The sequence below is a fragment of the Astatotilapia calliptera genome, chromosome 9 (genome assembly GCF_900246225.1).
Source record: "Astatotilapia calliptera chromosome 9, fAstCal1.2, whole genome shotgun sequence".
Classification (NCBI taxonomy): domain Eukaryota; kingdom Metazoa; phylum Chordata; class Actinopteri; order Cichliformes; family Cichlidae; genus Astatotilapia; species Astatotilapia calliptera.
The window spans coordinates 28,992,263-29,004,201 of NC_039310.1; the positions used below are offsets into that span (position 1 = coordinate 28,992,263).

The 11,939-nt window shown below is 40.7% G+C and overlaps 1 protein-coding gene across 3 annotated transcripts; it reads left to right on the forward strand.

Annotated features, from left to right (window-relative positions):
• Positions 1-7,004: 7,004 nt before the first annotated feature.
• Positions 7,005-11,939, forward strand: LOC113029483 (zinc finger protein 271-like). Of its 3 annotated transcripts, XM_026180370.1 has the most exons (3): positions 7,006-7,023; positions 9,299-9,895; positions 11,266-11,939. In XM_026180370.1, exons 1-3 carry the CDS (start codon positions 7,006-7,008, stop codon positions 11,842-11,844), a joined length of 1,194 nt encoding a protein of 397 aa, XP_026036155.1. In that variant the 3' UTR covers positions 11,845-11,939. The 3 variants fall into 3 exon arrangements, 1 of the variants encoding a protein (XP_026036155.1); XR_003273423.1 differs by lacking the exons at positions 9,299-9,895; positions 11,266-11,939 and adding an exon at positions 7,128-7,813 and having other exon boundaries at positions 7,005-7,023; XR_003273424.1 differs by lacking the exons at positions 7,006-7,023; positions 11,266-11,939 and adding an exon at positions 8,441-8,515 and having other exon boundaries at positions 9,299-9,315.

The window sequence follows — 11,939 nt, forward strand, 5'->3', positions numbered from 1 at the left end:
AAATTTACAAGTGCTACACAATTGGAGACCCATAACACTTTTATGTAATGATTACAAATTATTAGCCTTAGTATATGCAAATAGGATTAAGAGCATCTTAAACAAATTAATTGATGAGTGCCAATCAGCGTTTATTAAAGGAAGGCAGATTCATAATAGCATAAGATTAATATTAGATATGATTGACTACCGATCCGTTATTAATTCAGAAAGTTTAATATTATTTATTGACTGTTTTTTTTAAAGCATTTGATTCAATAGACCATAATTTTTAATTTAGATCTTTAGAACTTTTTGGATTTGGAAACAAATTTTGCAAAGTGATCAAACTGTTCTACAAGCAGATTTATAGTTATGTTTCGCTCAATCCAGGCATAACACCTAGGATAGACGTATTCCGTGGAATTCGACGGGGTTGCCCAATTTCTCCAAAATTATTTATTCTTTGCACTCAATTAATGGCTTACCTCATTGTGAACCATTCAGACATCGAAGGAATAAATATTTTTGATATTGAACTTGTTAGAGGATTTTTAAGTTTTATTGTCATGAAATGCAACTGAGTTGTACTGATAAGTGTTTACTATTTCTGCTTATGCAAACGTCTTTCTATCATGAACTCTCTGAACAGTCACATCACAACACCACAATGAGTTGTGAAAACAAGCTGTTATTGTTAGATTAAGTTCCAGAAACTGAATGTAATTAAAAATTTTTCTAAAGCTTCAGGCTTGTGTCTGAATCTAAAGAAGTGTGAACTTTTGCCACTTTATGATTGTTTGGAAAATAGCATGAGGACGATTCCAGTGAAAAATAAAGTCAAATATCTAGGCATTTATTTAAACAAAGACATCAACACTAGAGAATCAAAAAACCTAAAAGACAAAATTGATGGTATGTCCAAAACGCTAAATCATTGGTTAACAAGAGATATTACAATTTTTTCTTTTTTTTTCTTTTTTTTGTCCCATTTGGATCTTTAGCCATCAGAATTGTTGTCTTAAGGCTAAGAAAGATGCCAAGCGGATTTATTTTACCAAGTGGATCATCATGGCCTTGCCATATTGGTCCATTTGATTGACCTTTATTATAATTATGTATTTATTTTATTTTCGGTTGCTACAAACAGGACAGGCATGACTGGGGGATAGGACAGGGAGAAAGAGTGAAAGAAAGAGAGGGAGAGAAAGAAAACCAAAGGGGAGAAGAGACGGTGAGAAAGGGGGAAGAAAGAAAGAAAAACAAGCCAGAGGCCCCAGAGTACGAGGACCCGAGGAGGACCACCAAAAGGGGGGGGAACCGTGCCACCCTCCTGGGAAGAGCCGAGTAGAGTCCCAAACGAGAGGTCACCCAGCAGCTACGGAGCAGAGGCCAGAGGGGGTTGCAGTGGCGTGCCCGCGAGCTCTGCCGGCAGCCAGCTGTGCCAGAGAGGACCGAGCTTCAGGCCCAGAGGCCAGAGGACTGAGGGCACCCCACCCCCCGGTAGGAGCCCAGCCGGGCCACAGGCGCCAGGCCCCGCCAATCGGCCACCAGGAGTGAGCCGGTACATACATGAGCGCCCAGCCCCAGTCGACAAGAACCACCAACACACCAACATCTGAGGGCATCATCCACCGGCAAGGAGTGTGGTGAGGGGAGATAGGCCTCCGTCCTTTAGAGGGCCCGAGATGTACCCAGAGAGGTTGAGTCTAAGACCCAACCTGACATATAGACACAGACGAACAGGCGCACGCGGACACAAACATGCATTCCTACCCCCATATACACAACCAAATACTCGGCACTCACCCAACGTGTAGACAGACACAAGTAGACACTGCACAGACAGTCACACTCCCCAAACATACTCTATATCCCAGGTCCAGGTGCCCCCAGAGGGGCAAGCCGCACCTAGACCCAGGAGATGTTACCCTTGTCTCTGGGGTGGAGGCAAGCGGACCACCTCCTTATCTGCAGTAGCAGGGAGGGCCCGCATCCCAGACCCCAATCTGACGGCCAGCACCTCCTCCCAGCCCCCCAGCCCTGATGGCTAACAGAAGCGGGGTGAGTGAAGACCCCAAAACCTCCCTACGCCCGCTCATATGTAGTGTTGCTGTGTGCTGTTCTAAAGTGCCTTTAAAACACAGGAGAGCACATCCCGGACCCACCCAGGGGCAGCCAGGCTACCAGGCCAGTAACCAACGTCCGCCAGCACAGACCCTGCCCCATCTCCGCTGTACGCAGCCACAAGAAAAACACCATCTAAGAGCCACCAGAGCCCCTAACCAGGTCATGGCCACATCCCCCGGGTTAGGCCCTCCAGGGAAAACGTCCCTAGGGACTCCCCAGACGTCCTAAGGCCGTCCCTACCCCCATATCAACTACAATAGCGAAGGCAGGACCAAACCATGACACCCCACCCCCACTAGGTGATGGAGCCCAAAGGGATTGATCAAATGTGATGGCAGAGGCTGTATCAAGACGAATGTGATCTATTAGAGGGTTTTTATATTGGTTACAATTAAGATTATTTTTATTTTTCCAGTTAATGAGGACCATTTTCTTTGCAATGCATAGGGCCGTAAAAACAACGTGTTTATTTCTGCAGTGACCTCATCCAAGTTGCCCAGCAAGCATACTAAAGGGGAGGCTGGAATGTTACATTTCAGACACTTTGATAAGTCTTCACATATCTCACGCCAAAACTTCTGAACTGGTGGACAGAACCAAAGAGCGTGGATGTAATTGTCCGGTGTACAGGGAGTGCAGAATTATTAGGCAAATGAGTATTTTGTCCACATCATCCTCTTCATGCATGTTGTCTTACTCCAAGCTGTATAGGCTCGAAAGCCTACTACCAATTAAGCATATTATGTGATGTGCATCTCAGTGCAAGTGCAAGCAGTTGTTGGAAGGCGTATAGCCCATCTTGAACATCCTATGACCAGTATAGTGCATTCTGGGTAATATTTTGTATTGTATTAATTGCAAACTGGGATTTCTGATCCATTGAAAGGTTTTTAAGCATATCTGAGACCAAAGATTTGGGTCTAAGCTGATCGATAAATCTGCTTCCCATTTTGCAATAGCAAGGGATATTGATTCATCTATTTTAGAAAGTGTTCTGTATATTTTAGACAATAATTTGGAGGGTTTTAGACTAAAAAAATTGTACCACACTTGGTGGTGTTTGTAATTCAGCTTCACTGGGATTAAATTTCTTTTTTACTATGGGTTTAATTTGTTGATAATCCAAAAATCGTTTCTTGTTGATCCCATATTTTGTCTGTCAAACGAAATAAAGTCTGTTCCTTCCAATATATGTTCCAAGTATTTAATTCCTTTGCAACTCCAATCTGGAAAGTTTATCATATTATTGTTTTGTAATATGTCCGGATTGTTCCAGATAGGTGTACGTTTGCATGGGATTAATGAAGACTCTGTCATTTTTAGAAACTCCCACCATGCTGTCAGAGAAGAGCTGATGCTGACGCTTTTGAAGCATTCATGTCGTTGGATGTTTGAGATTTCTAGGTTATTACAGTGTTCTACATCTATCCAAGGTTCATCTAAGAGGGTGTGTTTAAACCATCTAGAGATGAACTGAAGCCTGTTGGCTAAAAACTAGTGATTAAAGTTAGGCAGATCTAATCCTCCTTTATCCTTGGTCTTTTTCAGTGTTTTTAAGCTGATACGTGGGGGTTTATCTTTCCAAAGGAATTTAGAAATATACGAGTCTAGAGATCTGAACCAATCTTGTGATGGCTTATTTGGGATCATTGAAAATAAATAGTTTATTTTTGGCAAGACCATCATTTTTACAGCGGCAACCCTTCCCATGAGTGATGTGGGTAGATATTTCCACCTAGCCAGATCGCCTTCTACCTTCTTTAAAAGTGTTTATATTACTAATAAAAGAAAAAAAACAAAAAACAAAACAAGGGTGGGCAGATCGATGCAGATATCGATCCAAACGGTGGTTTAGTTTGTTTTATCATCCAAATTCACTCTTTTACTCGCTTAGGAAGAAACGGTAGCTCCGTCTGAGTTTTTTTTTTTTTTTTTTTTTTTTTTTATTAGTAATATAAACATACAAACAAAATGCACCATATATTACAGATTCAGAGAATAAACATTTCTTACATATTAGCAACTTTCATATATAGTGAAAATAAAATATAAAGATGGGGTCACATAAATTAACAGATTATTAACTCACTAAATCAAAATCTTCTACAAAGGAAACAAAAAAAGCAGCCTTTTTCTTTTTAACTAAAGTCAAAGATTTAACCAACAGGTTTAGGTCGTTTTTCCAGTGAGCCAGTGTTGGTTTAATCTTAAAAAAGCGACATTTATGTATAAAATACTTACACAAGATTAATAACACATTAACACCATAATTAGCTTTCTTTTCTTTCAAAAACACTCCAAACATTATCATATTTAAGGTAAATGGGGTAATTTGAATCCCACTGGAATAAAGCCAGGTATGAAAATCCAACCAAAATATTTGTATAAAATTGCACAAAAAGAATAGATGGTCCAAATCCTCCTCTTCTGTTCCACAAAATACACAATTACCCGTTTCTATTTTGAATCTATCACTAAGGAGTCTATTTGTCGGGTAAATTTTATTCAAGATTTTAAATTGGACTTCTTTCCCTTTAGGAGGGATAGGGAAGGTGATATAATTAGTTCTTATTTTTTCAATTTCTTCCCTTTGGAAATTTTTTAATATGTAATTACGTCTAAGGATCTGCCCACCCTTGTCTCCTGGATCGTAGCCGAGATCAGCGTGAACCACGTGGGTCTCTGCTCCCTGATCTGTTTCCTGTGTTTGGAAAGAGTTGCAGCTTCATCGCGGAGTTTCTCTCGGTTTGTGGGCTCATCTAAAGGTAAGCACCGAGCTAACTTTACTGTGAGTTCAGTTCATGTTGAGTTTAGCTCCTGAATGAGGTCTTCTGCTGCTCTCCTCGGTGTCTGTTCACAGTTTATTGTGAACATGTTGAGAGAAGAGCGAGAGAGTGTTTGGAGAAAAACACCAACTAATCATTAGCTCAGCATGCTGGGAGAAGTTGGAGCAGAAAAGTCTTTTCATTGTCCCTGCAGCTGTTTTTCTGCCTGCACCAAACCTCTACAGCCTCATTTCTATTTGAAGTGATAACAGGAAATGGATGAGAGCGATCTGCTGCAGTATCAGGGTCACTATAAACTTTATTGTCCAGCTGCTGTGGATGAACACATGAGAGGAAGTGAACTCCTACAAAGTCTCATTTTAATGAGTGTGGCTGCTGTAAAGTGATGCACAGGAAGATGTTAACAAAAACTAATGAAACAGAGATGAAAGTAAACAGTGTTCATATTTGAAAGCACAGAGAATAAAAATATATTGTGGTGGTGTTAATTTCTCCCAATTCTTTCGATCTTTGGGCTGAAGGAAGGACAATACTCGGTGTATAAATGCTCAATCAACAATTACTTTATTACATACAGTTCAACACCTTTGAGCACAAACCATCCGGATGGGGAGACATGCATGCAGAGGGTCACAGCAAATCTCCAACTGGTGGAGGGTTACTCAAGCTCTTATAGCCTCTAGTGGCCCCCACCAAGTCGTAAAAGCCTAAACATTCACATTCTTTCTCTCTCTCAGTGAGTTATGACCTGTTTATCTGCTTCCAACAAGGGGTGAAGCTCCTGTGGAATGTGCTTTGTGCTCTCTGTACACAGTATTCTCTTCTTAACTCAGCAGTATGAAATGTCATGAGACAGTGTAGCTCATTCACAGTAAATCAACAGTATAGGATAATACAAACCTATCTGATAAATCTAGTGATTCTCACATTCTTTTTAATTCAGCAGTATAATGCAAACTAGAACTACAGCTACATACTAATTATACTCTCTATAATAAGAAGTATGATGCTGCTTACAGCAGTATAATGATTCACTCATTTTGATTACAGGCATAGGATAACATATGATAGAATAATAATCTCACAGTGGTTAATGTGCAGCTCTTGGTGATTTGGGAGAATCATGTTTTTAATCATGTTGTGGATTGAATGTTGGGTTTTGTTTTATTTTGTCTACAGAAGTTTTTCCCACCTGTGATCGTTCAGATTGATTTGTTGGGTTGACTTGAATCATGTGAAGGTTTAAAGCTGCACTTCCCCCAAAAAGAATAAAGTATAATCGTGAAGAATGTAAAAATGTCTTCCTGTGTCAAACACAGCTGCAGTCAAAGCAGGAAGGAAAGCACTGAAACCACTGATCAAAGCTCATTAATCAAAGACCACTGATCAATGGCCATGAGTACCATTCACAGAGAGTGAGTCACTGCAATCACAGCATTTGATCAATGAGCTTTAATTAGTGGTTTTTGGGGAATGGTGGAGGTGGTGGGACTGGGGGGCTGAAGGAGTTGAAAGTGTGGGGTGGGGGAGTAACAGGTCTGTCCCTGTTTGTGGAAACCACAGGAGGAGCTGTTCAGGCTGTTGCTGGGTGTGAATTGTTGATGGAGTCTTTAAACTTGTAGTTGCTGTTTTCCAGACTGAAGCAGAGTCGTTAGCTGAAAACTGGTTTTAGAGGTTCATTCAGGACACCTTCTCAGGCTCTTACAGCCTTACCTGTATCATAACAAAGTGTATAAACCCCAATCCACCTTTAACATGGTCCTTCTCCCAAACCTTCAAATAGGACTTTCTGGCCCTGTCATAGTAAAGGGCTGCTTAGAATATTAGAGCCAATGTCACAAAGTTCCTCCTGAAGTATAAGTGAGTGAGAGAGTTTCCTCACTTTGCAGCACAACACGTCTCACAAGATTTCTACAAGCAATCAGAGTGAAATTTGTACTTTGTGTTGTCAGATGAACATATGAGACACTTTGACTCTTCAGTGCAGTGTGGAGCCTAACAAAGATCTGTTTTGTGTCCCAGCTGATCAGCAGGAGGAGAAGAGTCTGACGGAGCAGCAGAGGAACATTTTCAGCCATCTGGACTCAGCTGAGTCACTACAGAGGAAACAATGAGCTCAACACAGAAGGTGAGGAAAATATCACAGTTTCACCAAATAATCAGTCATGTCTAAAACTCTCATCCTCCCAACCTGTTATATGACTGTGTTGTATATTATGTTGTTTTTTACAGACCACAGCACATGTTAAAATAAGGAAGGTTTATTCATCAAAATTATTAATATTCAAATGGACATTTGTCAGAGTTTTACCCCTGATACTGCTGGATAAACAGAAACTCACTCAGGAACGAGGTCACACAGAGCTCAAGTTTTCACTCGCGAGGGGGAAGCAGTTGTCTCCAACCCACTTCAACTTGCTTTTCCCCCTGCAGGTTGTTTTTATTGGTTACACACATGAATATTCATAAAGCTTGTTGCTGTATTACCTATGAGAAACTACTATAACTGGTTACAAAGTGATTGTGCTGTGCAAGCGTGATTATACATTGTGTGTGGTTATATGATGAGAGTGCAGCTCTCCCAGATTGTTGTTGGTAGAATCTGTTCTTCTCAAGGCTGCTTGTTCCCCTTATCAATGTCATGCACGTAGTCATATGCGTAGGTTACCTAGATAGCAAACAGAAGCATTCTAGCTTTCTAAATGGCATTGTGTAGCTTTTTAAATGGCAACCTACAACACATACATTAAACCTAACAGTTTTTTCATCACCCCAAAAAATACACGTTCAAAGCACCACAACAGCAGCCCGATATCAGACAGAAGCTCTCAGCTGAGCTCTGTAGAGTGGGCAATTATAATGAAGCTTCATTATAATTTGTAGATTCAAGCTGCTCTTCATATTTTTGGCCAGCAGATGTCACCAAAGAGGACTGTGTTGAAAAGCTTTGAGTAATGAACCTTTTTCAATACAAGCTTCAGTGTTTCAGAAAGCTTCATTTGGCCATCACTGATATAAATAATATTATAGAAATGATCAGAGGAGGCAAAAGTACATTTACTCTATACTTAAGTAGAAGTACAGATGCTCTATTGACGACTCTGCAATAGTCGGTCTCATCACTGATGGGGATGACAAGGAGTACAGAGAACTGACCAAAGGTTTTGTTGACTGGTGCCAGCAGAACTACCTCCAGATCAACACTAGTAAAACCAAGGAGCTGGTGGTAGACTTCCGCAGGCACAAACATCCCCCACTGCAACCACTCAACATTCAAGGTATGGACATTGAGACTGTGGACAGCTACGGGTACCTTGGTGTTCATCTGAACAATAAACTGGACAGGTCTCATAATTCAGACGCCCTCTACAGGAAAGGGCAGAGCTCTGTTCTAGGATGCCCTCTGGACCCAGTAGTGGTGGTGAGTGACAGGAGAATGGTGGCTAAGCTGTCATTCCTGTTGGACAACATCTCCCACCCCATGCAGGAGACTCTGACGGCACTGAGCAGCTCCTTCAGTGGCTGCGGCACCTACGATGTGGGACGGAGAGATTTCGCAGGTCTTTCCTCCCCACTGCTGTCAGACTCCACAAGAAAGACTTTTGCATGAGGACTTACATGTAAGCTTTAATCTCCAGTTGATCAAATCCCACTGAGCAGTCCTTCCCTTTAAATCTAACCTCTCTTCTTCCTCTCCTGTCCTGTGTGTCTTATCTTTCTCCATCTCTGAGTGAAGTTAGCTCTCTTTCTTTTCTCTCCCTGTGATGTACAGCAGCTGGACCTTTAGCCAGCAACACACTGTGAGACAAACTGCACACAAACAGTTTGTGTGTTTGCTGATGTTTGTTGATTGAAACGCTGCATTTGAAATTACCTGTTTGTTCAGGTGCTGTGCAAAAAAGAAGGAAGAACAACGTCTCACTTTAACTCCTGACTATGACTCACAGTTTTGCCTCTTTCATCTCTTTTTATGTTTCATACCCTGGTGATTAGTACACGATCAGGATTGTCTTTCATGTGTTACTTTTCAGGCTCAAATCAGTTTGATATTTGATGCCCTTAGTGATGAAATAACTCCCCTCAAATTCCTAAAAACAAAAGTAAAAAATCTGTTTTGTAAATGCAACAAAATACAGATTTGTTTTGTAATGTGGGGAGTAAAAGTAAGGAAAATAAGGAAAAAATGATTTTAGTGTTTAAACAGTCATGAATTATTTTTAACACCAGGTTGGATGTAATGTGTTTCTACTACCAGTAGGTGGGGATAAGAGACCTTTAAGGTGTTTGGTGCCACACTCCACCTTCAGGTTTAAAACTAGTGTTAATGGAGGGAGTTTGAAGGTTGAGTTTGTTCCACGACTGCATTTCACTCACTGCCTCTGTTTGTATCTCTGTCACTGCAGGACCAACATGGAGCGAGAAGTCAGCGCTCTCAGGAGGCTGACAAACCTCAACCAAGAAAGAGAGAGAAAACATACACCTGTGACGAGTGTGGGATGGGATTTACTTTGAAGGCTAAACTAAAACATCATCAGGTCATCCACACTGGAGAGAAACCATTCAGCTGTGACTTGTGTGGAAAGTCTTTTTCCTGGAAGCGTTCCCTAAAAAGACATCAACTCATCCACAGTGGAGTTAAAGCGTACAGCTGTGATCAGTGTGGCATAGCTTTTACTGACAGTAGGTACTTACGGAGTCATCTAGTTACCCACTCTGGAATTAAGGCATACAGCTGTGACTTTTGTGGAAAAACCTTCAGCCAGATAGGGAGCCGAAATATACACCTACGCATTCACACTGGACATGATGTGTACTGCTGTGATCAGTGTGGCAAACAGTTTATAACCAACACGCATTTACAACAACACATGTTGACCCACACTGAGGAGAGACCTTATAAATGTGACCTGTGTGAGAAGACTTTTAAAGCTCCACATCACCTGAGACGACACCAACAGATCCACACCAGAAAGAGACTCTCCAAGTGCAGTTACTGTGAGGTATGTATTTATATTGTTATCTTGTCATTTTAGCCTGACTGTTTGGAACAACTCTGCTCATTAAACTGTGTTAGCATGTTAGCAATTCTACTGCATGGAAAAGCAGCTCTGAGTGATTATTCAGATTTACATTTCAGTTATGATTTTTGTTTACACGATCATGAAAAACTAAAAGTGCTGAAAATTGATAATTCATGTGTTATTTAACGTTTCCTGGTATATCATAACATGGTTTTTATTTCCGCATAGATGGCATTTTGTTTACAGCGGCTCGTTCCTCTGTCAGGTGTACATGGAATAAAATAAAACACAAATGAAAATAAGTACAAAACCAAACATTCAGTAATCTTCTATTATGGTTAACAAAGTTGTATCGGTTTTGTAATATTGTAGCAGTAGTATCATTGCTTGTTTTTAACTTTAGTACTTTTAGACACTAGTGTTAAAATACTAATTTAATGTTATAATTGCAGTGTCATGGGGGTAGTAGTGTTTTTGTTGTCCCAGTCAGCTGAGTGCTTTAAATGCACAGTTACAGTGTCATTAATGCAGTATTGTCAGAATCAGAATTTATTGATCCTACGGGAAATTATGTTGGTTACAGTGCTCCAGTACAAGCAGTAGCAAAAACAGACAACACAAGGAGAAAGAAATAGCACAATATACACACACACACACACTATTGCCACAAGCAGGAATGACTTTCTGTGCCATTCAGGGGTGCTCTTTGGTAATGTCAGTCTCTCATTGAACGTGCTCCTGTGGCTAGCAAGCATGTCATGGAGTGGGTGGGAGGAATTATCAATTCAATTTCAATTAGATTAATCAGATATTAATAACACATATGATTCAGTGCAGAGAGGTCTATTAATATATAGTGAGTGAGAAAGGGGACTGGAAGGGGAAAACGCAATGCATTATGGGAATCCAACATTGTCTTTATCCTGGATAACATTCACCTCTCCGACACTACCCTAAGGGAGTCCAGCTCCATCCCAACAACATTGCTGGCCTTGCAGCAACTGTAACATGCGCTGGTTGGCGCATGCACACAGTTTTTTTTTTTTTTAATTTTAAATTAGTATTATTGCAGTGTTACATTAGTAGTTTAGCACTGTGTTGGTAGCCTTTAAATTACCCTGAAAATATTAGTGTGGTAGTACTTTACTGTAACTCAGATGTTACTGTAACATGAAATAAGTATTACTGTAGTATTATGGTGGTAGTATTGTAGTTATTGCAGCCCAGTAAACTGAGCATGTTAACTGAAACAGTAATTGGACGTCTGCAGAAATGTTCTTTAGTTCAGGCAACGTTCAGGATAAAAATGTTGAAGGACTGACTTACACTGTCTTTGTGTCTTTGTTTAGAAGCAGAGCGACACAGATGGATCCAGTTCTCAACCCTGTCATCACTGTGGTGGTGGGAAAGACTTTTTTTGCGACCTTTGTGGAAAAACTTACATTCGAAAAGACGGGCTTCAAGAACATCAGCGTAAACACACTGGAGATAAAATGATAAAATGCAAAGAATGTGGGAGAAGCTTCACCAGATTAAGGGACTTAAAACATCATGAACTCATTCACAGTGGGGTTAAAAAGCACCTCTGTGATCAGTGTGGGTCATCCTTCATCACTGCAGGCAACCTTAAAACACACAAACGAGTCCACACAGGAGAGAAACCGTACAAGTGCAAATACTGTGACAAAAGCTTCTCACAATCAGCTAATCGTAACTATCCTGAACGTGCACACATGGAAGGAAACTACAGATGTGACCAGTGTGACAAGAGCTTCAGGAATCTCAGTTCATACTCCAGACACAAACGATCCCACGTTACTAATAAACTGTTTCACTGTTACCAATGTGCCACCACATTCACTAAATTATCTGCTCTGTGCAAACATCAGCGTGATCACTCAGGGCTGAAATCACTCCCATCACTGTGAATCTGCAGAGACAGAAAGATCCTCTTCTAGTTTCAGTGTCAGAGTTAAAACCCTTGAGATCAGGCTCCAAAGAGTTCATCAAAGCTATCCAAGTT